The sequence below is a fragment of the Balaenoptera physalus genome (assembly GCF_965194825.1).
Source record: "Balaenoptera physalus genome assembly, chromosome: 20".
In the NCBI taxonomy this organism is placed as follows: Eukaryota; Metazoa; Chordata; class Mammalia; order Artiodactyla; family Balaenopteridae; genus Balaenoptera; species Balaenoptera physalus.
This window is the reverse complement of record NC_138901.1, coordinates 40,880,519-40,908,159: the sequence shown is the minus strand read 5'-3', so window position 1 is coordinate 40,908,159 and position 27,641 is coordinate 40,880,519. Positions and strand designations below refer to the sequence as shown.

At 33.5% G+C, this 27,641-nt stretch overlaps 1 protein-coding gene and 1 pseudogene across 9 annotated transcripts in view; one reads left to right on the top strand and one right to left on the bottom strand.

Annotated features, from left to right (window-relative positions):
• BRIP1 (BRCA1 interacting DNA helicase 1) overlaps positions 1-27,641 on the bottom strand; it is a 209,870-nt gene that overhangs the window by 126,222 nt on the left and 56,007 nt on the right. For 7 of the 8 annotated variants that reach the window (XM_082439919.1, XM_082439925.1, XM_082439921.1 and 4 more), the window contains exons 7-10: positions 17,109-17,399; positions 11,477-11,698; positions 9,164-9,363; positions 7,113-7,245 (exon numbers count right to left, since the gene is read on the bottom strand). In XM_082439919.1, the coding sequence (XP_082296045.1) occupies positions 7,113-7,245; positions 9,164-9,363; positions 11,477-11,698; positions 17,109-17,399 (846 nt within the window). The remainder of the gene's footprint in view (positions 1-7,112; positions 7,246-9,163; positions 9,364-11,476; positions 11,699-17,108; positions 17,400-27,641) is intronic. The other variant, XM_082439926.1, reaches the window with a different exon arrangement.
• The window catches only part of LOC309651197 (LYR motif-containing protein 4 pseudogene), a 32,838-nt pseudogene continuing 29,357 nt past the window's right edge, over positions 24,161-27,641 (top strand). The window contains exon 1 of the transcript XR_014268705.1: positions 24,161-24,174. The product of XR_014268705.1 is annotated as an LYR motif-containing protein 4 pseudogene (transcript). The remainder of the gene's footprint in view (positions 24,175-27,641) is intronic.

Genomic DNA, 27,641 nt, shown 5'->3' with positions numbered 1-27,641 from the left:
TAGTCTCCACTGAACAAAACTTCAAAGGATACAAATATATTTTTCAAAAAGAAACAAAGAACAAAAAAGACAACATGAACTTAGAAAAACATTCGGCACTACAAATTATTAATGATATTAATGAAAAACAAGTATTAAATTGTTCTTTTTAAAAAATCAAGTTCCCTGAGAAACACCTTACAGGAAGGCTACTATTCCTCTCCAACACTGGCAGACAACTGGCAATTTACTCTGTAAAACTACAGAACTTCTGAACTCCTGAAGGTAAGGCACTGGAATAAAAACAACAGGACTGAATGACATTCTACATATTGAACCATGAGACAACTCCAAGGCTACTTCCGGCTAGGTTACCTAAACAATGACAGCTGGGTTTATAGACAAATAGAAAACTAAGCAAATGGGGAAACACACACATAGACACAGACAGGTAATTATTACTTCATAGAAACCTAGAGTTGTATTAAAAATTTAATCAAGTAAGTTACATGAGATGACTATCATAAATTATGATAATATATATACATAGTGATATGCACACTGAATAGTAATATAAATATGCTGAGAAAATGGAGAGTGAAGAAAGGGAAAGAGGGAGGGAGGAAAAGGAGAAAGGGAGGGACAGAGAGGAAAAGAGAGGGTGAGTATGAGTGTGTGTGTGTGTGTGTGTGTGTGTGTGTGTGTGTGTGAGAGAGAGAGAGAAAAGTGGGTGTGTGTAAAGGAGCTAAATCATCATCATACTTAATAGGAAGTCAATAGAGAATATCAAAAATTGAAAACTCGAAAGTAGCAGAATCCACATGTTATTTAGAAAATTGGGGTTAAATATCAGAGGAAGCCACTACAGGAGTCAAAAGAGCCACCGAGAATGAAAATTGGGACAGAGGGGTGGCGCAAATGAATGCTTTTCTTGATAGTAGTAACTGACTTTTAAATTATGTTCATATGTTGCTGTGGTAAAATTAACTTGTAAAAAATTTAGTAATCACAATGATGAATTTCTTAAGATCAAAGGAAATTTCCTTAACCTAATTTTAAAAATAACTAAAAATCCTACAGCATCTACGGAATGAGAAAAAGTATTTGCAAATCATATATCCAATACATTGTTCATATCCAGAATACATAAAGAACTTATAGTCAACAATAAAAGACAACACAATTTCAAAACGGGCAAAGGATTTGAATATAGATTTCTCCAAAGAAGATATATAAATGGACAATAAGCAGTTGAAAAAATGCTTGGCATTATGAGTCATTAGGGAAATGAAAATCAAATCACATGAAGATACCACTTCATTCCCCCTGGGAAGATTATAATAAAAAAGAGATAATAACAAGTGTTGGTGAGGATGTGGAAGAAATTAGAATCCTCATACATTATTGATGGAATTGTAAAATGGTACAGCCCCTTTGGAAAAGCTTGGCAGTTCCTCAAAATGTTAAACATAGAGTTACCATATGGACCAGCAATTCTATTCTTAAGTATATACCCAAGAGAACTGAAAATACATATCCACACAAAAATCTGTCTATGAATGGTCATAGGTGCATTGTTTATAACAGCCAAAAAGTACAAACGACTGATAATGGATAAATAAAATACAGTATATTCATAAAATATAATATTATTTGGTAATAAAAAGGAATGAAGTATTGATAGATGAACCTACAACATAGATGAACCTTGAGAACATTATGCAAAGTGAAAGAAGGCAGTCACAAAACACCACATATCGTGTTGCCATTAACATAAAATGTCCAGAATAGGTAGATCCACAGAAACAGAAAGTAGATTAGTGGTTTCCAGGATCTGGGGTAGGAGGAAATGGGAGTGACTAATTGCTAATGGGTACAAGGTTTCTTTCTGAGGTGATAAAAATGTTCTGAAATTAGACAGCAGTGGTAGTTGCACAACTCTATGACTACACGGAAAACCACTGAATTGTATACTCTAAAAGGGTAAATTTCATGGCATGTGAATTGTATCTCAAACTGTTAAAAAAAAATTTTTTTTAAATACAGCAGACATATTGCTAAATGGTGTAATACTGGTAATACAGTCCTTTTAAAGTAAGCAACAAGATCAGGATGTCTTTTTACTGTGATGAACCATGTATTGAAAGTTTAAGCTAGCAAAGTAAGAAATGAATAAAATGTGAAGGAAATGGAAAGAAAGAAAATAGTCATATTCATAGACAGGATGACTGTCTACATAGAAAATTTAATAATCTATAGATGAACCTATAGGATAGTCCAACAAAGTGATTATAAGAATCAACTACCATCCTTATACACCAATAACAATTAGAAAATGTAATTTTTGAATTATACCATTTGAAAAAGAAACAAACTTTAACTTACTCAGGAATAAACCTAACCAAAAGTACCTAAAACTTTCAAAAATTATAAAATTTTATTGAAAGATATATAGAAAGAGATAATAAATTATTAGAATTCTATCTTGTTCATGAATGGAAAAACTTCATATTGTAAAGTCAATTCTTTCTAAATTAATCCGTAAATTCAACACAATTCCAGTCAAAATTCCAACAGAATTGTTCATAGAAATTTATAAGCTAAGTCTAAAATTCAGATGGCAGAGTAAGGCGAAGAACAGCCAGGATCATTCCAAAGGAAAATCATGTAAGGAGATATGCCCTACCATGCATCAGCATTTTTCTAATGCTACAGTGATTAACAAATAGGATAGCTTAGAGAAACAGAATCAAAGAACACAATAGAGTCCAGAAATAAGCTTATACATAAACGAAAATCAGATATGTGGCATTACAAATCAGAGTGAAGTGGATGGATAATTTAGTAAATGATGCTGAGAAAATCCATACAGGAAATAAAATGGATTACATATCTCACAACATAAACAAAAATGAATCCCAGGGTGATTGAAAACATTTATTAAAAAAAACTTTAACACTTTGAGAAGAAAATGTTGCATAGCGTAAGAAAAGCTTGCTTAAACTCAAATATCACAATTCATAAAAGAAAAAACAATAATACATTTGAATGCACTAAAATTAAAAACTTATAAAAAACCACCATAAACAAACCATAGATACAAGAATATACATGTAATACAATAAGCAACAAAGAATTAATATTTACCATATATAATGGAAACAATCAGAGATATATACAAATATATATTTTCAAGGATGTTCATATCAGAACCTTTTCTTATTCTGGGAAAACTGGCAACAACCTGTATTTCAACTGCCAGATTAGTCAAATAATTTAGAATATGTGCACTCACAAAAACGCTGCACTGCAACTAAAAATCATGCAAAAGAATTTCTATTAAAATAGGGAAGTACTCATATTACTAAATGAAGAGGTAAAAATAAATATGTATCGTGTCAAAAATTTATGTTAAGCGAATATATGCATAGAAGAAGACATAGGTAGACACAAATCTAAAAGTTAATAATAATCATTTTTAAGTTTACGAGTTTTTTTTCCCCTCTGTACCTTTCTGTATTTTCCAAGTTTTTTCCTTTGACATATATTTTATTTGTACATTTTTTATAGAGTGCACTAATCTTAAGTGTATAGGTCACTAAACACAAGCACATACACACACACACACACGCACACACTTGTGTGTGTGATTTTAAGTCAGGATTCAAAACATTCCTCAAATCCCAGAAAGTTCCCTTGTGTCCCTTCTCAGCCCAAACTACTCCTTATCCCTGCACAGTGGTAACCAGTATTCTGACTTCTATTAGCATAATTATGTTTGTCTGTTCTTAAATTTCATAAAAATGAAATCATACAGTTTGTACTCTTTTGTGCTGGTTTCTCTTATGCAACTTTATGTCTGTAAGATTCATTCATATGGTTGTGGTGGCAGTGGTTCATTTTGTAAATTGCTGTATAGTAGTCTACTGTATGAATATCCCACAATTTATTTAACCCATTTTACTGTTGATATGAAAAGTCTTTAGAATGCCAAAAGTTTATGCAAAAAAATGAAAAAAGTGTTATATGAAAAAATACTTATGATACATTGCACTTTAAAAATTCAGGGCAAAAATTATAAGTACAGTCTGATTAAAATATATTTTTAATACTCATATGCCCATAATGCTAGTTCATGTTAGCAACAGTTCTTACCTTTTTTGGTTCAAAAACCTCTTCAAAACTATACGAGGAAAACTATAAAACTCTGATAAAAGAAATCAAAGATCTAAATAAATGGAGAGATACTCCACGTTCATGGATAGGAACACTCAATATTGTTCAGATGTCAGTTCTTCCCAGATTGATTTACAGATTTAATGCAGTCCCAATCAAAATCCCACCAAGTTACTTGGTGGATACTGACAAACTGATTCTGACACAGAAAGCTCGGTGTCTGTGCACCGTGCCAAACTGAATCTCGAAGACAAGCGTTTTAGGTGAAGTAGAAGAGGATAGCTTTATTGCTTTGCCAGTCAAAGGGAGATACAGCAGGCTCATGCCCCTGAAAAACTGTGTCACCCAACCCCTGAGGATTTGGTGAGGGGTTTTATAGCAATAGTTCAAGGATGGGGTTGCTGACAAGATTAGGGTGTGTGCAGGGCCTGTACTCCTTTGATCTCGTCTCAGGTGGTCTCCTCATCTTGATTAGCTTCTCTGGTTCCTTTAATCTTGCCTCCGGTAGTTTCTTGGCTTCTCCTCCCTTGTCTCTGTATCCCCTCCCTTCCCTAGCAACTGTTCCAATCTGCCCTTTGGAACCCAGGGAAGGTCATGGAGGCTGGAGTCTGTTCCCTATATACAAGAAATGGAGGACAGAAAGGCTTCCATGCCCAGGAGCCCCACGGGGGCTCAGTTTCAATTCTAAGTTTATATGGAAAGATGAAAGACTCAGAATAGCAAACACAATGCTGAAGAACAAAGTCAGAGGACTGACACTACCTGACTTCAAGACTTACTATAAAGCTACAGTAATCAAGACAGTGTGGAACTGATGAAGGAACAGACAAGTATATCAATGGAAAAGAATAGAGAGCCCAGAAATGGGCCAACACAAATATAGTCAACTGATCTTTTGTCAAAGGAGCAAAGATAATCCAATGGAGAAAGGATGGTCTTTTCAACCAATGGTGACAGAGTAACATCTACATCCAAAGAAATGAATCTAGACACAGAACTTACACTCTTCACAAAAATTAACTGAAAATGGACCACAGACCTAAATGTAAAATACAAAACTATAAAACTTGTAGAAGAAAAGATAGGAGAAAATCTAGGTGACTTTGGGTTCGGTGATGAATTTTTAGTTGCAACACCAAAAGCAGGATCCATCAAAGAAAAAAATTTGAACTTTATTAAAACTAAAAACTTATGCTCTATGAAAGACTCCGTTAATAGGATGAAAAAACAAGCCACAGGCTGGAAGAATATATTTGCAAACACATATCAGATGAAGGTCTTGTATACAAAATACCCAAAGAACTCTTAAAACTCAACAATAAGAAAACAAACAACTCAATTAAAAAGTAGGCAAAATATCTGAAGAGATACCTCACCAAATAAAATATGTAGATGGAAAATAAGCATGTGAAAAGATGCTCCACATCATATGTCATTAGGGAAATGTAAATTAAAACAACAATGAGATACTACTACATATCTATTAGAATGTCTAACATTCAAAACACTGACAACACCAAATGTTGGCAAGGATGTGGAACAACAGGAACTCTTATTCACTACCTGTGGGAATGTAAAATGGTACAATCACTTTGGAAGACAGTTTAGCAGTTTATTGCAAGCTAAACATAGTCTTACCATACAATCCAGCAATTGTGCTCCTAAGTATTTATCCAAATGAGCAGAAAGTATGTCCATACAAAAACATGCACACAAATGTTTATAGCAGCTTTAGTCATAATTGCTGAAACTTGGAAACCACCAATATGTCTTTCAGTAGGTAAATGGATAAACAAACTGTGGTACATATATACAATAAATATAGTTCAGAAATAAAAAGGAATGAGTTATCAAACCACAAAAAGACATGGTGGAACCTTAAATGTATACTGTTAAGTGGAAGAAGTCAGTCTAAAAAGACCACATACTGTATGATTACAACTATATAACGTTCTGGAAAAGGCAACACTATGGAGTCAGAAAAACAAAAAAAATCAGTGGTTGCCAGAGGTTCAGCAGAGGAAATAAAGCATGTTGAAAGGATGAATAAGTGCAACACAGAAGATTTTTAAGGCAATGAAAGTATTCTGTACGATACTGTAACGGTAGATACCTGACTTTATGTTTTCATAACAACTCATAGAACTGTACATACAACACAAAAAGTATACCCTAACATAAACTATGGACTTCAGTTAAAAATAATGTAACCAATATTGGTTCAATTGTAATAAATGTTACTACTATTGCAAGATGTTAATAATAAGAGAATCTATAGTATCTGTGAATATGTGTGTGGTTGGGGGTGGTGGTATATGAGAATTCTGTCCTTTTTGCTCACTTTTTCTATAAACCTATAACAACCACTTTAAAAGTAAAGTCAATTAATATAAATAAATAAGAACAAAAAGAGAAAGTAGAAACATTCTCACCTGCAAAATACACAAAAAAACAACCCCAAACAAACACTCTTTTGAGAATAATGTAAGTCATGAAGGTTCTATCCAGAAAAACGTACAAAAGTAAATACTCATAAAATTTTGAATGTAATTTCATAAGGCTCACAGTATCCCACAGCCCACCCATAATCTCTATATACCCAGGTTTATAACCTCTAAGTTAAGGAGAATAAAACATGAATTTCTTATCTTTTTATTTTCCAAATTTTTAACTTTTACAATTGACAAAATATTTACAACCTAAAAATACTGACTTCTTTTAGCTTTAAACAAAGCAATTAATTCCATATTAATTAAGCCATATATCCTTCAAACTAATAATGCTACTTTTTCATCCATAATTTATGCCATCACTTAAAGATTATCAAACTTACATAATAAAATAACACTTTGAAACAATTAATTGCTACTTTTTTTTTTTTACTCTGGATTTACTATTCACTATTAAGTCATTTCTAATTCACTAAATAAATTTCACAGGTAGAAAAAAAAACTTACCTGCAAAATGGGAAAAGTAGCAGTGGTTATGCCCATTTTGTATAAATTTAAGAGCATTTCACTTCCACTCCATACCTTACAGGATGATTCATAACCCCTTTCCACAAGATGTTCAGAGTTTGCTTCTAACCAACTGGAATAAAATAAAACAATTCCATCAACCAGTATCATCCTTATGTGCACTACTTCAACAGAGCAAAGAAAATGTGATACATTGATCTGTATTCCTTGAAGCTCTGAGCACATATATGTAGATTAATTAAGACATTTTTAAATAGCATGCATGGGGCTTCCCTGGTGGCGCAGTGGTTGAAAGTCTGCCTGACAATGCAGGGGCGTGGGTTCGGGCCCTGGTCTGGGAGGATCCCATGTGCCGCGGAGCAGCTGGGCCCGTGAGCCACAATTACTGAACCTGCGCGTCTGGAGCCTGTGCTCCGCAACGGGAGGGGCCGCGATGGTGAGAGGCCCGCGCGCCGCGATGAAGAGTGGCCCCCGCTTGCCACAGCTGGAGAGGGCCCTCGCACAGAAACGAGGACCCAACACAGCCATAAATGATAAATAAAATAAATAAAAAATAAAATAAAAAAAGACAAAACTGTAGTTCCCAGAGGCTCTCATTATAAAAAAAAAAAAATAGCATGCATGTTTCATATTGCAAAATAAATATACAGCTAAAAAAGTAAGCTTTTACTCAAAAAAGAGAAAGATGCGTGTGATTCCCCATTTGTGTTTTGTGGATTCACGCTGCTTTACTTGTCTGTCTCTCCAACTGACAGTTAGGTCTTAGGAGCTTATCCCAAATGCACATAAAAGGAAATACAAAAAAGCCTAATAGGGACTTCCCTGGTGGCACAGTGGTTAAGAATCCGCCTGCCAATGCAGGGGACATGGGTTCGAGCCCTGGTCTGGGAAGGTCCCACATGCTGCGGGGCAACTAAGCCTGCACGCCACAACTACTGAGCCTGCACTCTAGAGCCCATGAGCCACAACTACTGAGCTTGCATGCCACAATTACTGAAGCCCGCGTGCCTAGAGCCCGTGCTCCGCAACAAGACGAGCCACCTCAGTGAGAAGCCCGCGCACCACAACCAAGAGTAGTCCATGCTCGCCGCAACTAGAGAAAGCCCGCGCGCAGCAACGAAGACCCAATGCAGCCAAAAATAAAATAAATAAAAATTTAAAAGCCTAATAAAAAGATTATAGTGTTAAATATTAATACAAAAAAGAGAATTACTAGAAAATATATTCATTTATACACACACACACACACACACACACACACACACACACATTTGTACCTTCAATGAGTGCTTAAATGCCTATATTATGCCAGACACTATACTGGATAGTGGAAATAGAGCAGTAAATAAAATAGGCAAGGTCCTTATTCTCATGGAAATTAGATTCTACTAACAGAGACAGAAATAAACTTAGAAACAAATCCATGAACAAGAAAATATCAGGTTGTGACAGTGATATAATGAAAATAAACTGGATTAATGTAATCTAACTGCTACTTTAATTTCAATGTCAAGGAAGCTCTTCTTGAGGCGACATATATTCTAACTGAATACACAGCCAAGTAAGTAAATAAATAATTTTAAAAATAAATAAATAAAATACTAAATCTATTATTTTACAGTATTGAAACCTTGGTTAAATGAAACTCATCAAACCAGAATCCTACTCAAACTGTAGGATAAAGCGATAAAATAAAGCCATGGTCCAGAATTTTAAAATATGTTAATTAAAACCATGTTTAGTTAATGTTCAGCCCAATATCCTACACACATCCTATGGGACTATTAAATTATCCTGCTAAATTAGGAACAAGATTCACAATTATCAATTTTAAAAATCAGTTACGTTCACTATATTCTTTTGAATAAGACAAAAGTTTGGACTAGCCTATCTCTACCTTTAATGGGCAAACAACACTCCATTTCCCAAGTGGCCTGGTCAAGTTTACTAATTGTAAAATACTTGGCACAATAAAACATGTTTTTAATACAAAGGCAGCACAAATGACACTGAAAGACAAATGTTCTTACTTAATGAGGCTATAGCACACAGCTCGCAGGGGTTCATGGTCTTTCTTCCTTATGTTATTGTTAACCAGACTATCTAGTTCATCCCGAGCAAACCGAAGCTGAACTTCCGTTACACTGTAACTTGCTGATTCCCGAGCACAGTCCTCAATGTTATGAGCTTCATCTAAAATGACAACCTGTTCTTTCAGACTGATATCCATCTATAAGATAAAAGAGTTTTCCTGTAAAACATTCAGCAAAATGGATTTAACAGCAATAGGCAAGATATTTCATTTAAAAATTCACACTATAGGCCAATATCACAAGTCCAACTATATAAGCAACTGATTCTCAGTCTTACAATTTTAAAGCATTTAGGCCAACCAAATATCAGTTCAGCATTACAGTTTTCCATTTTTCACTCTCAAAATACTTGTAAACCTATCAACCAAAATAATATGTGTTAAGCGAGCCAGATCAACGTATGGCTGGTTACACAAAGTGGTATAAGGGATCTCCAACATAATATAAAAAGCAGAATAAAAAAAAAAACAACCTTTAAAACTAAAATAACAACACAAGATTCAAAAGACTCTCAAAATACTAATACAATATAGTATGTATCTATTTCACTTCAGTCTCTTCTGCAACCCTTTTGAGAAGTGCTCTTCCCCAACTCCCATGTGATGTTTGCAGGACTGTTAATCTGTTAATCAAGGGACATCACCACTCTCACAATGTGGGGAGACTCAGAACCCAGGCTTGTCAATTAAATCAAGTATTCCATCCGTCTATGGTCACAGTGACTGCTTCAAGAATGGGTATGAGATCCAAGCTAGGCCAATCAGAGTAATTATGGGTGACTAATGTGAAATCATATTCTTTTTTCCAGGTTACCTGGCTGGAAAAAAGCTAGCTGATTATGGTTATCTTTGTTCCTACTGGGAAGAACTTGCCTGATTACAAAGTCATCATGATAAAGGGTCAAGTATTTTTTTTTAAGCTCTATTGAAGCTGGGTTTGTGTCAAATGCAATTGAAAGAGTCCTGACTAATACAAAACGTCACAAAGCAATTGCCACTGAGTTATTCTGAGGAAATAATAATATACGGAGGGCTGTAGATGGCTGAGAAAGAACCATAAAAGAGTAGGAAATATACTGGGGTTTAAAAGATGAGCAGGATTTGGATTTGGATACACAAAGAGAGAGTAGGGCAATTCAATATAGGTGTAATCAAAAGCAGAGATACAGGAAAGAACAAGGTATCCTCAGGGGACCTTGAGGTAAGTTTTTGAAGAGTTCAAGTTGGGAGTATGTGGCAGAGAAGGCTGAAAAGGCAGATTCAGGTCAGACTACTGATCATCTTGGGAGTAAGCTTAAGAAATATGACTTTATCCCATGAAAAAGGAGAGATATAAGAGATTTTTAAGCAGAGGAAAGATGTTATAAAAGTAATATTAAGAAGACTGACTTGGCATTGATATATACAGTTGCTCAAAGGAAAGAGACCTAGCTGAAAGGCAGCCAAATAAGAGGAAGGATAGCAGGGGTATTAAACATAATGCCTATTCATTTTAAACTTATAGAAATAGAAAGCTAATGAAAGTTGTACAGTCAGATCTAAAGAGAGGAATAACAACTGAATATATGAAGTTATTCACTTTTTGTCTTATGCTGTAACAACTGGATGTCTCTAAGAACCAGGCAGATAAACACAAATGCTGTATCCAAATTCACTTATTCAAAGTTCACAGAGCATAATTTGCATAGCATGCATATTCTCCCAACGTAAGTTCTTCAAAACACAAGATTCTTTAGATAAATGTTTTAAAATAATTCTTTCTATTCATAAAGAGATCGCTATATAAGGGTCTCAAATGGGGGTAATTTTTTGTACCCCAGGGGATATTCGGCAATGTCTGGAGACATTTTTGATTGTGACAACTGTGAGGGTACCACTGGCACCTAGTGGATAAAACCAGAGATGCTAATAAACATCCTACAATGCACAGACAGCCCACCACAACAAGGAATTATCCAGCCCAAAATGTCATTACCGTCAAGGTTAAAAAACCCTGTTACGATTCCACTTCAGTACTAGGTCCTTAAAAGTACTTATTACTTTGGAAATCAAAATGACAATGTCTAAAATTCAGTTTTTAATACCCCCTAGAATATGTTTTCAATACTCTAATCTGCTTACACATTTCCATAAATTAAATATAAAGCAAAAAATAAAGTAAAAGACATTAAAACATCTAAAAGCTTTACATTCATCACTTATATCCCAATAGTAGGAAAACAGTTCTTTTAATTTTTACATATCTACTCACACTTTCCCTTATTTGTGCATCTAGAAGATAGTTGTAGGGACAAAATATTATGTCAGCATCTTGCATTAGTTCTCGTGCTGTGTAATATGGACATGCCTTTAGTTTTTTCCCCAAGCTGACGAATTCTTCTATATCCCAGGCCTTGCACATCCCTTGGAGAGTCTGTAATACGTGTTGATCACTAATTTTATGAACACCATGATAAAAATAGCAGGATTTTCCCTAAAAAAAAAAATGCATAGCTGAAATATGAACCAATACTAGAACAGAAGAAATAAAACAAGTTTACCTCAGAATTTTAGAAACATCATTAAAGCCACAAAGTAAAGATTTAACAGAGGAGACAGAGTACATACACCACATCTATAATACAACCATTTTAAAGAACTATATTAGTTAACTCAGATAGAGCTCCAGATCAGTACAGCTGGAGATACCCCAAATTGACTTGAGAAACATATTTTTAAAAGTATGTTTGTTGTGACTTTGATCTGATTAAAGTGATATTAGACAAAAATATTTCTGGAAGGATCTGGAAGGATAAACAAGAGCAATGGTATCACTAGTTGCTTTCAAAGATGAGAACCAAGTGACTTGGGGACAGGACTGAAAGACATTTTTCTCTATAGACACTTTTGTACCTTTTCAATTTGAGCCATGAGACAGTATTACTTAATCAAATATAAATAAGTAAAAACAAAGGAAGAATGGAAAGTGGGAAGGAGGGCAGGAGAAATGTCCTAGGGGAAAAAAAGAGTATTCACTACAAAAAGTTGGAAAATACAAGAGTACCAAAAAGCCCTAAATTACCTAAAATCCCATTATACAAAGAATGTACTATCAAGATTTTGATGTATTTCATTTCACATTTCTTCTATACATATGTACTTGTGGATATATCTCTATAATGTGACCCAATTTTAAAATAATGAGAACAAAGCAAATTATCCCCAGGCACTGAGGATTAGTAACAATCTAGCCACTAAATTTTTTTTTTACAAAACTGGGATCTCCTGTTTTCTCTTAGCCTATTTTATTAAAAATCCTATCAGAAATATTTTTTCATATCACCAAGTTTTTTTTCATTGTTGCCTATATATGTACACTGGATTAATGTGCCATAGTTGATGAACCAGTTTATTACTGGACATTTAGACTGTTCTCAATTTTTGCTTTATAAATAACGCTGCAATAAGAATTTTTATGCTCATTTCTAAATATTTTCTTAGTATACAGTTTTAGAAATGGCATTATGGGATCAGAGAGTATAAATATTTTTAAGTTTCTTGAAAACCATATCACCAAATTATTCTCCAGAAAATGTAAAGCATTTTACATTATCCTTTTTCCACACCTTTATCAACATTATCTTTTCTTACCTTTGCCTATCTTAAAGGTAAAAATAGAAGACTGTTGTTTTGATTTGTATTTTTTACACTTTCTAGCAAGGTTTAACATTACACTGTATGAACATTCTAACAAGTTTCAACAGTAATTTGCATACCTTCTTTCATGTACTATTTACTAATGTCCTTTGCCATTCTATTATTGGAAGTAAAAAAATTTTATTAACATGCACCAATCAAAAAATAAGATGTTTGGGGCTTCCCTGGTGGCGCAGTGGTTGAGAATCTGCCTGCCAATGCAGGGGACACGGGTTCGAGCCCTGGTCTGGGAAGATCCCACATGCCACGGAGCAACTGGGCCCGTGAGCCACAATTACTGAGGCTGCGCGTCTGGAGCCTGTGCTCCGCAACAAGAGAGGCCGCGATGGTGAGAGGCCCGCGCACCGCGATGAAGAGTGGTCCCCACTTGCCGCAACTAGAGAAAGCCCTCGCACAGAAACGAAGACTCAACACAGTCATAAATAAATAAATAAATAAATAAAAGAACATGAATTTCTAAAAAAAAAAAAAAATAAGATGTTTGATAAAATCCAGTCCTAGCAAAGGTGTGGCATATCCTATTAAAAGGTGTATAAAGTTAGAAGTATAAACTTCTACTTCCATTAGAAGTGCACAGGAAATTTGTCAGTAACTACCAAATAAAATTTCACCATTTAATTGTATATATACCACACTGTTTAATAGCCCCCCAAATTGGAAATAAACCAAATGTCTACCCACAGGGGATATGTTAAATAAATTGTAGCAAAAATTCATACAAAAGATATAGCCCTTTAAAAATAAGTTAGATTTGTCTATGTGCTGATGGGTTTAAGCTTTAAAAATAATCTATACACATACATTATAGAAAATACATATTTTAAATGTTTTAGAAGAATACCCACAGTAGTTCCCTTAAGGGGATGGAAAGAACTGGAAAGAGAGATCTTTTCATTTAATGCCTTTCTGTAATTTTGAGTCTCTAACCATGTATATGTTACTTTTCTTTTTCAATTGTCATTTGGGACTAAGTGGTGAAATAATGAGCCATTTTAATTCATTAATTTTATATATCGAAAAAAAATTAAATGTGATTTTGAAATCCATATTTATCTTTCCCAGTTTGCTGTCCTTAACCAGTGGGGGGATATGTACATATATATATGTGTGTGTGTGTGTGTGTGTGTGTGTGTGTGTGTATTTTTATCTATGAACTATACAAAAGGCAAATCTATGTTTGCCTTTTGCCATACACAAAAATATCTAGACATTGCTAGAAATGGACTAAATCATAAAAAGGTCATAACCTATAAAAGAATGTCAGCAAATCCAAGGACAAGGCATGATCAGCTGAGGACTGCTAATTCTCCTAAAGCCATGCTGCTTATTGGTCCTCCAAGGTATTAAAAATAAAAATTAGGAAGAAAGGGCTCACCTAACCTTCTTTATTTGCTTCATTTTTATATTATTTTCACTTACTTTGTCTAATCTCTACTACTCTTTTTTACCCTTCATGCCATGTCAACTTCCCCACACCATGATGCCATCTTTCGTTTTTGTTTCTAGTGTAGTGAAAACAGCAATGGTTAGCAGTTAGAAGACTTGCTTCCTTTCTTGCTAATTAGTTGTCTGACACTGGGCAAACTTCAGGGCCCATTTTTCTCATGTGACTAGGCATCAAAAGAGTAGTTGAATTAGAAGCCTTTTAAGATTCCTCTGACCCACTGACTATGCCATTTCTAAGGTTCCTTCTAGCTCTAAAATTCTATGATTCTGAGGTCAAGAGACAGTTGGAGATGTGCCAAGTATCTTTCATGCTGAGCTTGATACAGATTGAGCTTAATAATATGACATTCACCATTTCTTCATTCCAAGTATCTTCCATACTATTCTGAAAGCTTTTATTTGTACAAAATGATCACTAAGGTGCCTTCAGAGTCTATGGTTATGGACTGTTAAATCTCATCTTAACAAAAAATAGATATTCTTCTATACCTAAAATAACTTTTTAGAGTTATTTCTAGGGCTAGTTAAGATTATTTTTTCTTAGTTGAAACAAAATTTAACTTTTAGCAGATAAGTGCATTGCTTTTCCAGTATAGGAGCATAAAAGAAACAGTGAACAAAAACACATGTGCCTTTGGATCAAGCCAAAAACTCAGAAAGTTTACACTTTAAGGGCACTTAGAATGACACTGCTGTGGAGGCTGATAGCAAAACCAGAAAAGCTCATCCACTTTAGCAGTGTAATATAACCCTGAGGGGAGTCTGTCAATGGAAGCGTTATCACACTTTAAACTCTTTTTCACTCAAACTGTCAGGTATCTATTTATCATTTCTCTTTGGTAATTCAGCCATCGTAAACATAGACACCTTTAGTGACTTTGTAATTGGCCCTCATTACAATACCAAATTACCCTGAGGGCTTGGAAACAAGAAAAAGAATGTTCATGTATGCCTATGAGCTAGGCATTCTGAGGCAGAATTAGGTCAAAACAACTACAAGCAGGTATCTTCAATTATTTATAATACTAATATTCAAAAATAAAAGAATTGTTTACTTGAAAACAGAACCTAAAGGCCAATGAAAAAGTCTATTGGATTTTTATTTTTACATGATTCAAACTTTGGAGGATAAAGACCAATCAAAAAACATAACCACCACTGCAGGATTCTAGAAGATTACATAAAATAAGATATTTGCTTTCAATACACAATCTTAAACTTTATAATTGTTTTTACTAACGGGATAACAAATACATAATAAATTACATAATAATTTCCTCAATAACAAGTAGTAAAAGATAATGACAACGCCAGCAAGTCTTCTTACATAGACTATTATAGCCAGAAAACAAATTTCAAGCATTTGAGGAATTTAGTACATCAGTTAGCCACTTACGGAAAGAAGTCTACTTAAATATAAAATTCATGGGGTTTTATCATGAACAGCCTTTTCTCTATTTTATTATTTTTTTAGCATTTGGATTTTTAGTATTTTTATCTCTTTGAAGAGAACTTTTTAAATATACAGAGTGAAGAGATTTCACAGTTCCTCAGTTAATTAAAAAGAACTTATATGAAAACAAGTATGATCACAGAATTTCAACAATGGTTTTGATTCAATTATTCTGTATTCTCTTCCTGGTTCTGAACAAGTCACTTAAGTTTTTCCAGTGAAGCCCCTTAGTAATTATACTTCATATTATCAGGTTTGAATATCTGTTGAAGCTTCTTTTGAATAACCCCAAATAAGGCTTGAATAAATTTCCATCTAATAAAAGAAAGCAATGACAAAGAAAAGCATAAAACAAAATAATCTATTCGCATTATATGGTAGGAGGTGATATATCAATTAAATGAAACTCTAGAAGCTGTAGCTCTTAGCCTTTTGTGTAGAATCACTTATGCTTGACAAAATACAGAAAGGCAGAACTTTCAAAATATATTAAAATATCATTGGTCATTTCATATACTATCAGCTTATGCTTCACCAATAATTTCTAGGTATAATTCCATATTATTATACTTCCATATATTACTATAACTTCAATTTTAGAGTAAACTAGTTATCAAACTGGTACACAGACTGCCAAACTAATACTGCCAAAATATTATTAAAAAATCATGTCTTTAGTAAGAAAGATTTATCTACCTAGCCAAAATTCGTATTATTCTAGATATCCCCGGAAAATTTCAAAACCATCAACATATCTTCAGTTAATAATTTAACATAATTTTTTGAAAGAAGTTTGTACTAATCAGAATTATTAGACAGTATAGTCATTTCTCAATTAAAAAACATTTTAAAATTTGCTCAAAGAGAGGGCCTACATAAACTATCTTATTTTGAAGTTTTTAAATATGTTAAATACATTAATTAGATCTGGTTAGACTAAATCACTTAAATGTTTTTAACCTCCTCATATGACATCCATGTTTGACTATTTTGGGTAGAGAGATTTAAAAGAAGAAAGTATGAAGACGGGTGACTAAAATGAAAATTAATTTTCAAGGAAATAAATAAATATCCCCAAGCTTTAGGACAAAAACCCGTTATTTAAAACTTGAATAAAGATTTTCTTACAGTAAAATTATTTTTAAAAAAATATCAACACTAGCAATCAATTTGATTTTCATAAGTTATTTGATTATCACTGTAAATGTACATATAAAATGAACACATTAAAAAGTAATTTTAATCTTTTCAGCCTAATTTTTCCTCTAAAATACATTAACTTACTCACATTTTTTCCATCTAGCAATTCCATGCACTTCTCATTTCTGTTGAAGTTACCTACTACTTCAGGATGGACACAAGTGTGATCCCTGCTGGAAAGAATAGTCATTGGGACCCCTGAGTATGCTGTCCTCCGGAGCTCTCTAGTAATCTGAGCAATCTGCTTGTGTGTGCGTGTCCCAAAATATATTTTGGGTATCTTGGACTTCCCCCCATGATCCTTCTTAGCGGTATTTGAAGAATCTTGACTGTTTCCTTGTTTAGTAGAACAACAGCACCTAGAACAGTTACCAGGGGGCTGTAACAAAGGAAAGAAAAGATAACTAATGTCTGGACTACCATAAAATTGTTATCAAACCTCTCATGGAATCAAAACTAAAAGCAGTGAATCACAACTGTCAAATAAAGAGAAATTCATGATGTTATGATGTTACATCATCTAAAACTTGCCATTAAAGAAAAAACTACAAATTCAATTTCAAATTGGTTCTCCTTCATAAATAAATGATAAATGATAAACCATTTTTATCATTATAAATGATGTTACCATATTTGCATTGTTTTCTAACACACTACTCCAACTCTCAAATTCCAAATGTTTTAAGTATATTTTAATTATCCTCTTTCATAAATTATAAAAATAAGATAAAACAGAAGACAATTTTCATTTTTGCTTAGGCTTCAAGTGAAAGCCTAATATAAATTGTGATATTACAATTTAGAGTTGATAGTGCTATTTTTCTTCACAGCACAGTCCATTCAAATATCCTATAATATACCAATACCTTAAAAAGCATTTTAAATATGGCTTACAGAAGAATAGAAATATCAAGTTGAATCTAAAGCATCAGTCAAAAACAAGAAGAGAAAACTATTCTCTAGAAAAAGTATGAAAATGAATGCAAATTATTAATATTTAATAATGAAGGCAGGTTGCTTGTGTGGAACAAGTATATCTGAAATTCAATTACCTGTCATGGAATGTAACTCCATCAGTAAAATTACCAGTCAGGATAGCTTTTCCTGGACAATTTTACTCAATTCAGTTTCATAATTAAAATAGTTATATAAAGGCACCATATGGAACATCAGGAGTATAGTCTAGTATTTAGCTGGTTTTTCTCTCCTGTTTCCAAACTCTCAAAAATAAAAAAATTAAAAAAGCTTAATGCTATATATTAGAACCCAAGGATTCTTAATAACTACTCCCTTCTCAACCTCAGTTACTATAAAATGAGACAGAATGCAGCCTCATTTAAGAGAAAGACTATGAAATGGTTAGTTTATAGGAATGGTCACTGATAGGGAAAAAAACTAAATAGCACAGTAGCTTAAGAGAATTTGTACTAGAAAGTTTTAGTTTAGTAGAACAAACACACCATTTAACTGCAGATTTTTTTAAAATTATAATCAGTAAGATTAGCCTTCATAAACAAATGCTAAGTCATAGCATGTTACACCACAATACTGGGGATCAAGCTGTCTTTTAGCCTCAACTCAGTGGAAAAGCAAGTTCAAATTACTCCCAGTCTCGCTCAACCTTGTCCGCCATTAAATATTACAATACATGATAGAATGGATGTAAATGTGACCCTTCTGGAGCTGTCACTCACTGGGATAAAAGGTTCACTGATGTGCCAAATAAACAGTCAGTCAAAGCAGATAAAGTTACAGCCATGCTGGAATTGTTACATTCCCCTCTCAGGTTGCCAGTAACAGCAGATTTCATTACAGAGTGCTGCCACATTAAATAGCCAGTTCCAAATATCCTGCCTTCTATATTGAATAATTACTTATTCACTGAAAGGATAAAAAGAAGAGTTATGAATGGGGCTCTTGTCAACAGTGAGGCAGGAAACAGCTGACATGTGGTTTATGTTACATATGTTGCAATATCTAACAATTTATGGTCACACAGAAAATGGCATGCAAACTATATCATGATATTTCTGACTGAATTCCTTTCTAGCCTTTGCAATGATCACACTAATTAATTAACTCAGTAAAAGAATTAAGGTAACTCTTGGTAGCAGAATTAGTTGACTTTTCCATACCTTCAATCTTTCACTCAATTATATTATATCTCTTCCCTATGATACAGTTAAATTCACTCTGAATATTAGAATGCTAGGGCTCAATGCATTGTTATATTCCACATGGATATATTATATACAAGCATAAAAGTAACTCAATAACGTGGCCTTTTTTCAAGGCTCGGAAAACCTACTTTTTGATATAACACTTTTCAACATGAATTCCACTTAAAGCTTTATCACCCACTCCTTTTATTTTAATTCCACTATTTTTCTAAACAAAAAATTCAAATGCTACAGAAAAATACAAAATAAGTCAACCACCACCACAAATAACTTGCAGACCCTTCTACATATAATTATATCTTCCATATTTTTTCAAATAGAAAGGGATGCTATTATATAGACTTGTAACTTGCTGCCTTGTATTCAAATGTTTTAATTTTTAAAAGGGGTATTTGCACTAATAATTTTAAAAAGGGATCTGCTTATCTTAAAATATTATGCTAGTAGCTGTACTAACAAAAATAAAAGATCAAGAACTAGTTTCAGAAAGCTCTTCCCACTAGAGCAGCTTTATTTAGGTAACTTAAATTTGTTTTTCACTCCATAACTGAGAAAATTTTAAACCACTGCTAATTTTACACTAAAAATGTTTTTTGTTTGTTAAGTCTTAAAATGCTCTGAAGTAATTATACCATCTATGAACTCAAGGGTGACTCCTCAAAGAAGATGGTTTTTCAGTGGGTGGTTCCACAAGTAGAGTAGAAGATAGAAATTAAGAAAGGTGATTCTTATTTATTTGCAATATTAAAGGGGAATTCTTTCTTCAGAAGTGATCTTCTATTGGAGTTTCTATTTAAAGGATTTGGTATAATCATATTTGAAGATGGAAAAAAATGAATCTGGCAATAGAACAGAGGCTTAAAAAAGACAATTATTTAGTAACAAAAGAGAATTATTTGTACCAAAATCAGCAAGTTTCAATTCTGTAAGAAAACTAGAGAAAGAATCCTGAAACAGCAATGATAGGAAGTCATAATATCCTCCACTCCAATAATAGGCTAATATTTTCTGGCCTCTCTCTGAAACCCTTTGACCTAGGGGTTTTGAAACAATAGAGGAACAAAATTAAATATTTTTCACTAAGCATTTCTCCTGCTAACAAATGATCAAGTTTATCTTTCATAGGGATGTCTTCCTTTTGTTTTTGCTCTTTAAATTTACAGAGACTGTATTAGGAAACTGGAGAATAAATTTAAAAATATTCTCTCTCATCTAATATATCTGAACGCCAAGAAGATAAAACACATGGGCTCCCAAAACCTGTAATCTCTAAGAACTGTAAATAGCTACACTGTATGGTAGAACCAAACTCTTTAAGAGATGGCTTCTTTTCCCATAGCTGGAAACTGTCTAGAGTTCTTTTACTTCAACAAAAGGCAAGAAAACTTAACCCAAATAACAGCAAAAAAATCTATTATCACTTAAAGAGAAACACAAGAGATACATGTGGGTGTGACAGCTCTATTACTAGTTCCACATGCAGGAAGTCAATTGTTTAAAAATACATCTCAAATTTACAGTAGCCAAAACTGTTCTTAGGAGGTCAGCAACCAAGGATTTTAGAAAATTTTGTGTCTAACAATTTCTATTTATTCTCTCTCTTGTCATACTACATAGAGACATAAATTGAAATTTTCTGAAAGGATAAAGAATATAACATTTGATCTTGAAGGCCAACTGCTGATTCCTTGCCACTATTCCTTTCACAAGGCTACAATCAGAAGTTTAAGTAGATTAAGATAACTACATCAACCTCTAAAGTTTCATAGCTCTCTCCAGCCTTTCCCCACAACAACAAAAATTACTATGCCTAAATACTTGGAAAAATAAAAATTAGCATGGTGACTATGCCTTAAAAAGGAAAATAATAAAGGAGTAGTTAGAAACTATTGCATTGTCAGAGATGTTACTTTGTAAATTCATAAGTCAGGGGAGTATCTAAAAGCAGTTTATGAACTGAATTCTAAAAGCAAGCATAAAAGGATATATTTAATATGAAAGATAAGTAATAAAGAAGTGGAGAGGAAAAGAGACCAAAAGGAAGCTTACTGGTATGAAATAAAGGGAAAACTAGGTCCATGAAATAGTAACATATGTGCATGCATTGTCTTTCAACCACACTCCAAATTCTTTGAGGACAGAAACTGTCTTACATTACTTCATCTACTCATTCATTGAGCATGGTGTTTTGCATATAACTATAACTTAATTTTTTTTAATTGATGGATTGTGACTAATGTCCCTAAACCAAATACTGTACCCATGCACCACATTTTATCTGTAGATGCTTAACTGATGCCCTAATTTGAAGTTCTTCACATATCAAAAAATTACCTCAAAATAAAAAGGTTAGCTTTTAAAAGAAAAAATACAGGACAATTTGTTATTTTTCAAGAACAAAAAGAAAAATCATCTTGTTATGCTAATATCTGGGCCACTTTAGTTGTGGGTGATAAACACATATCCTGATATATTCATTATTAATAGCTTTCATTTATTAAGGCTGTCCCTGTGCTAAGCACTCTACATGTACTCTCTCATTCATTCATTCATTCATTCATTCAAGCAACGTTAGAATTCCTGATATATCAAGCCAAGTAGAAGACAATGACAAGGGTAATTTCACCCCACTGACAAAGAGGGCTTTACTTTTTAATTGTTCTACAAGGTGTGTTTATCAATACCAGTTTCACTCACGAGGTAAAGAACTGTTTAAAGTTGGTACTCTAAGTGCATTATTTCCGGAATGCAACTACAAAATATTCTTAAGGATAAGCTATACAATTTACTTCATAAAAACTATTTTAACTTATTATTAGTTGACATTTAAGTCAAATATTTTCTAACAAGATGGACATTATATTCCAAAAGGGAAAAAACCAAAAATTCTCAAATAAGAGACTCTTTAGAGCAAGTGTCAACAAACTTTTTCTGTAAAGGGCCAGAAAGTAAATATTCTAGGTTTTGTGGGCCATAAACTCTCTGCCCCTATACAGGAAAATATCTTTATGATCTCAACATAGGAAAGGATTTCTTAAACAATACACCAAAGGCACAAATGACTGAAAACACAATCTCGAGAAGACATGTGCACTGTATATAACCAACTGAGGATCATTAGTCACAATATATAAAGAATTCCAGCAAATTAATTTTTAAAAAACAAACCCAATAGAAGAAAGAGCCCAAGAAGAAGAAAATCAAAGGAGAGAAAAGCGGAAAAGCCAATAAACATCTGAAAAGATGTGCAACCTAATGCTCAACCTCATTACTAATTAGGAAAATGCAAATTAAAACCATAATTAGATTCCATTTCACATCCACCAGACTGGGTAGAGAGGATATACAGCAACTCTCTCATATACTGCTGATCCAAGTATAAAGTGGCACATCCACTTTGGAGAACAAATTGGTGATCTAGTGAAATCAAGGATACACAGACCCTTTGATCCAGCATGACCCTGGCTAGGCATACATGCCAGAGAAACTTTTGCAAATTAAGACAGATACAATAGGGATATTCTTTGCAGTACTGTTTTAATAGTGAGGAAAATAAGCCAAGTGTGTCAACAAAACAATGGATAAACTGTGCAGTTCTGTCAATCTATGGAATATTGTATATAATAAAAAAATATGAACCAGAGAGTCCCATGTATTGACATAGATAAATATCAAAAAAAATTGTTGAGCAGGCTGAGTATGACTTAAATAACATTTTATTCTCCCCATAAACTTCCAAACAAATTGATGACAGGAATAAAACTATGAAAACTTTATGAAAAGAATTAGGAATCCCCACTATGTTAGATAACCCTTGGAGCTAAGGACTGTAATAGACAATACACTTGAAAAATGCTAAAAAGTGCTTCAAAAGGAACCTAAAACAGCAAATACACTTGTTCCTCCTCAGCAGCTTAATACCTAGCAGAATAACTTTCATCTTAATCCCTCCTGACCAAAATTTTCAACTAATTTATTAGGAAATAGGTTCTTAACTTACATCCATGGACTGTTACAGAGGAGAGGGTTTGAGATCATCCAGAAACTACAAACACAATTTTGTATGCATTTTTAGAAAGTCAGTCCATAACTTTCATCATGTGCTCAAAGAAGATTGTGACTTATTTGGATGAGGTCTTTATTCCAGAATTTATGTCTGATTTTACAATGGAAATAAAATAGAAATAGCATTTTCTTAACAACCAACTTGGTTAGTCACATTAATTCTGTAAAGGAATAAACAAGTTGATAGTCCAAAGAAGATAATTTTATAAGGGTTCCTCTACTGCTTGTAAATTAATTTCTCTTTTAATGTTTGTTAATTATATAATGTTAACATAATTCTAAAACACTTAGTTCACTAATGTTTATTTCTAACTCCATTTTACAGATGAAAAAGTAAAATCTAAAGTTCTTCAAGTTGCTACAAAATTCATGATAATTTGTGAGAAGTTGGAAGTCATAACCTTAAATCTTAAAGCTTTAACAGGATCATTTTTACCTACCATATAACTTGGCAAAAAAGCAAAATACTGCCCTTTTTTATTTCAAAACATCATGCACCTAAAGAGCTAGTGGTAAAAAAGTCAATGAATACCGAATTATACTTTGAGGCATGTGAAGGAGGGTCTACTGTTAATCTTTATCAACCATTTGCTGTTGTCCAAGCCATCTAAACAGGTACTGAATGCCTGTTGTGCAAAATCTCACATAAGCACACACTCTAGTAAGACAGCCAAAGTGACATAACTATACCTTTTCCACTATTCTTTTTTAAAAATTCAAACAGTAGTACTCTACTGCCAGTTTCATGATTAAACTGCACAAGGCAGCTGTTTATCTACTCACAGCAACCAGCAGGTGAACCTGATTCAATATTTATCACAGGCTTTCACAGATCACTGCTAACCAAGCAAACGTTTTAATTAAGCTGGAACTTGCTTCAAAGAGCTCATTCAAGATGTCAATCGGCAGGTAAGGGATCAGATACAGTGTCAGGTGAGAGTGTGTAATACAAATCCACAACTTTCTTCATCCCATTGCTGTAAATTAGCCTGCTCTAAAGTTCAGACTCTGATTGTAACAGACTGCCAGTCTCCTGGAATGTGTAACTGAAGTCACTCAAATTCTATTGTGAAGGTTGTAAGCAATATGTTAAACTGCAATGGGCTAGCACATTAAGACAGATCCTTTTCACGGTTGTTTTTTGATACCATAAGTGTTTGTTACCCTACTCTCCACTTACTGTTTACTTTCTTGCCTAGTGTAAATGGGAATTCCTTAACACAGTTGCCTCAGATTCTGAAAAGTTTATAATCAAGAAACACCCAAAGTGGTATTTTTAATTTTTAATCTAAATTTATACTAGAACAATTATATTCTGTAAGACTTCTCAGTTTGGGAACAAACACATCATAAAGATGACCAACCTGTATAAAGCAAAAATTCTCCTGGTACAGTAGAACTTATACAGATGTGACTATAGCAATGAGTCTCAAAGTATAGTGATTAGTCACACTGACCAGCTTCATGAGAAATACCTGGGGTATTTACAACAATAACAACAACAAAAAGGAAAAAAGAAGAATCAAAGAAAGGAAATGGGAGAAAAAGGGAAAGTTCTTCCTTAGAGAAGAATGCTAGCTAAAAATTATAAATAGAATGACAAAATTTTAAAAATCACCATTTTGCAACTCCCATGTAATAAGTGATTCCTGCAAGGTACATAAATGGATGCTAAAATCACTGGGGTGAAAAGCTGTTGGGAAACAAGATATTCACATAGTCTCCAAATATCACCCCACAGATTACTTATTAATTACAAAAGAAAAATGTGCCTTTATAATGGAGACCTGGTAGTCACCACTTCAACCAAATGGTCAATTTTAACATTAGCAGTAGTGAGACAAACTGGCATCATGTGCCTCTTGATGTGATATAATAAGAAATATATTTATGTACTATTCTTGAACAAAACTACATGATTATGAAATCCAAACAATCAAGCCATGAATCAAAAAGAACCCAGGAATAGAGAACCTGTGGTAAAAAGACATATATGTATATTATTTAGTTGGTGAAAATTAATCCAGCTGCACTCTTATATTTGCACTTGTATATTATACTTCAAAAATCCTATCCCTTGGGATTGCCTGACATTTTTATTTTCTCCTTTATTGTATAGTATTTTGGTATTTTTCAAACTTTCTTCAACGACCCTTTTAAAATGAGAAAACGAAGCCATCCTGTGTGACATCATCTTCTACATACTGACCAAAATGCTATAAATAAAACTTATACAAAATAGACATTTTTGCGTCTTTCACCACTATTAAAAATTACTAGACAAGTTGGGACTTTCCTGGTGGACCAGTGGGTAAGACTCCACGCTCACAATGCAGCAGGCCTGGGTTTGATCCCTGATCAGGGAACTAGATCCTGTATGCATGCCACAACTAAGAGTCCACATGCCACAACTCAAGATCCCACATGCCACAATGAAGATCCCATGTGCTGCAACGAAGATCCTGCATGCCACAACTAAGATCTGGCCCAGCCTAAATAAATAAATAAATATATTAAAAAAAATTTTTTTTAAATTAGTAGACAAGTTATTATCAATATACAAGCCTCTAAAGCAGCACTACCCAATAGAACTTTCTGCGATGGTGGAATGTTCTTTACCTGCACTATTGAATGTACTTGCCACTAGCCACATATGGCTACTGAGAACTTGAAATGTGATTAGTGCAACTGAGGAACTGAATTTTAATTAAATAGTCACATGTGGCTAGCAGCTACCATAGCAGAAGTGTAGATTTTAAATATTACCACAGGACTAAAGAGAAAATTTTGACTTAGGCCAGTGTTCAGTCTGGTGCCAAACTTCCAAAGGAATTCAAATCCGCATAGTAAGAATTTTATTCATAGATGCTATCCTAATAGAGTAACCCTTCAGTTTGCTCTGTTCAACTCTCTTAAAATCTCCTGCTTCAAATAGCTATATTACTTGATGAAGACAATGTTAAAATTAACAATTAATTAATTATTACTGTGGGTTCTAAACTTAATCTGGAAAATAAACTAGTGAGAATAACCAAAAATTTTTAGAAAAAAGATGGTTAAAAATAGTATATATTCTCATATATGTAAGAATTTAGTATATATGATAAAGATGTTATACTAGGCACCTCTTTAGACACATGTTCAACTCTTTATTCTGAAAACCGTTCATCAATTATAGCCCCTGCTGAAAAGGTAGACCCAGTATCTACATTAATAACACATGACCAAGCCCAAACACACTCCCAAATATAGCAAGACCAGTAAGATTCACTTTCCTAGGAATCTGTATTTGGGTCATTTAGACTGAGTTGATTATACTACAGGGAACAGACCAGAACATTTCATAGACTTTAAGCCTTTCATTTCGAGATGTGATGGTAAGGTCATATGACAGAGAATAAGTATCCAGAAAAAAACAATCTACAAGAAATGAGAGAACTCTGCACACAGAGGCAGAAAAGACACACTTGAGGCCCCAAAGAGAAGACAGAAGCTGCCTAAAAACCTCTGAGTTCCAATAAGGGCAGCTGTATATCTTGCTTGATCTTTCTGGAGTAGGCTTCTAATTCTTCAAAAGCAAATCACTCCTGATTAAGTCAGGGGTTGAAATATCAAAGAAATAACAAGAGAGAATTTCCCTAAATTGAAAACGTCTCTGAATCTTCAATATAATAATTAAACCCACTAAGTAAGTAGCATCGTAAATGAAAAAGACTCTCACTTAAACATCCAGTCATAGAGATTAGAAATTATAGAACAGCCATTCAAAAGAATGCAATGTAGTCATTAAAAATGATGTAGAAAAATATCAAATGACATCAAAACACAGTACTGATCTATTATTACAAGGAGAGATAATTGGACATTATTTGCCTCCTGAGTAATGTTAACAGCAAGTATACAGGACTTGTGTTATTCTGAAAAACAAAAAAGCAAAAAACAAGGACAAAATCAAACCTGAATCTAATTCAACCTGTAGACCTAACTACCATTACTAGAAATATGGGGATAGAGGACTATCTTAAACGACACCAGGTGGACAAATTCAAACAAATCCTGAATATGAGGAATCCCACAGAACACATAACACAGTTTTTTCAACAAATAAATGGCACCTCTCTTAAAAGAAATGTCATGCACATACCTTGTTTGGATTCTGATATTTAAAAAGCCAACTCTAAAATGACATTTTTTAAGCAATCAAAGAAAATTTCAACCAGGATGGATATTAGACTAAGAATTACTGGTTTTTTCCAGCTATAATAATATTACTTTTTAAATGTCATTGCTATGTTTTTAAAAGTATTTATCTGTTTTAAATACATAAATTGTTTTATGGGTAAATAGATATATGATGTCTGATAGTTGCTTTAAAA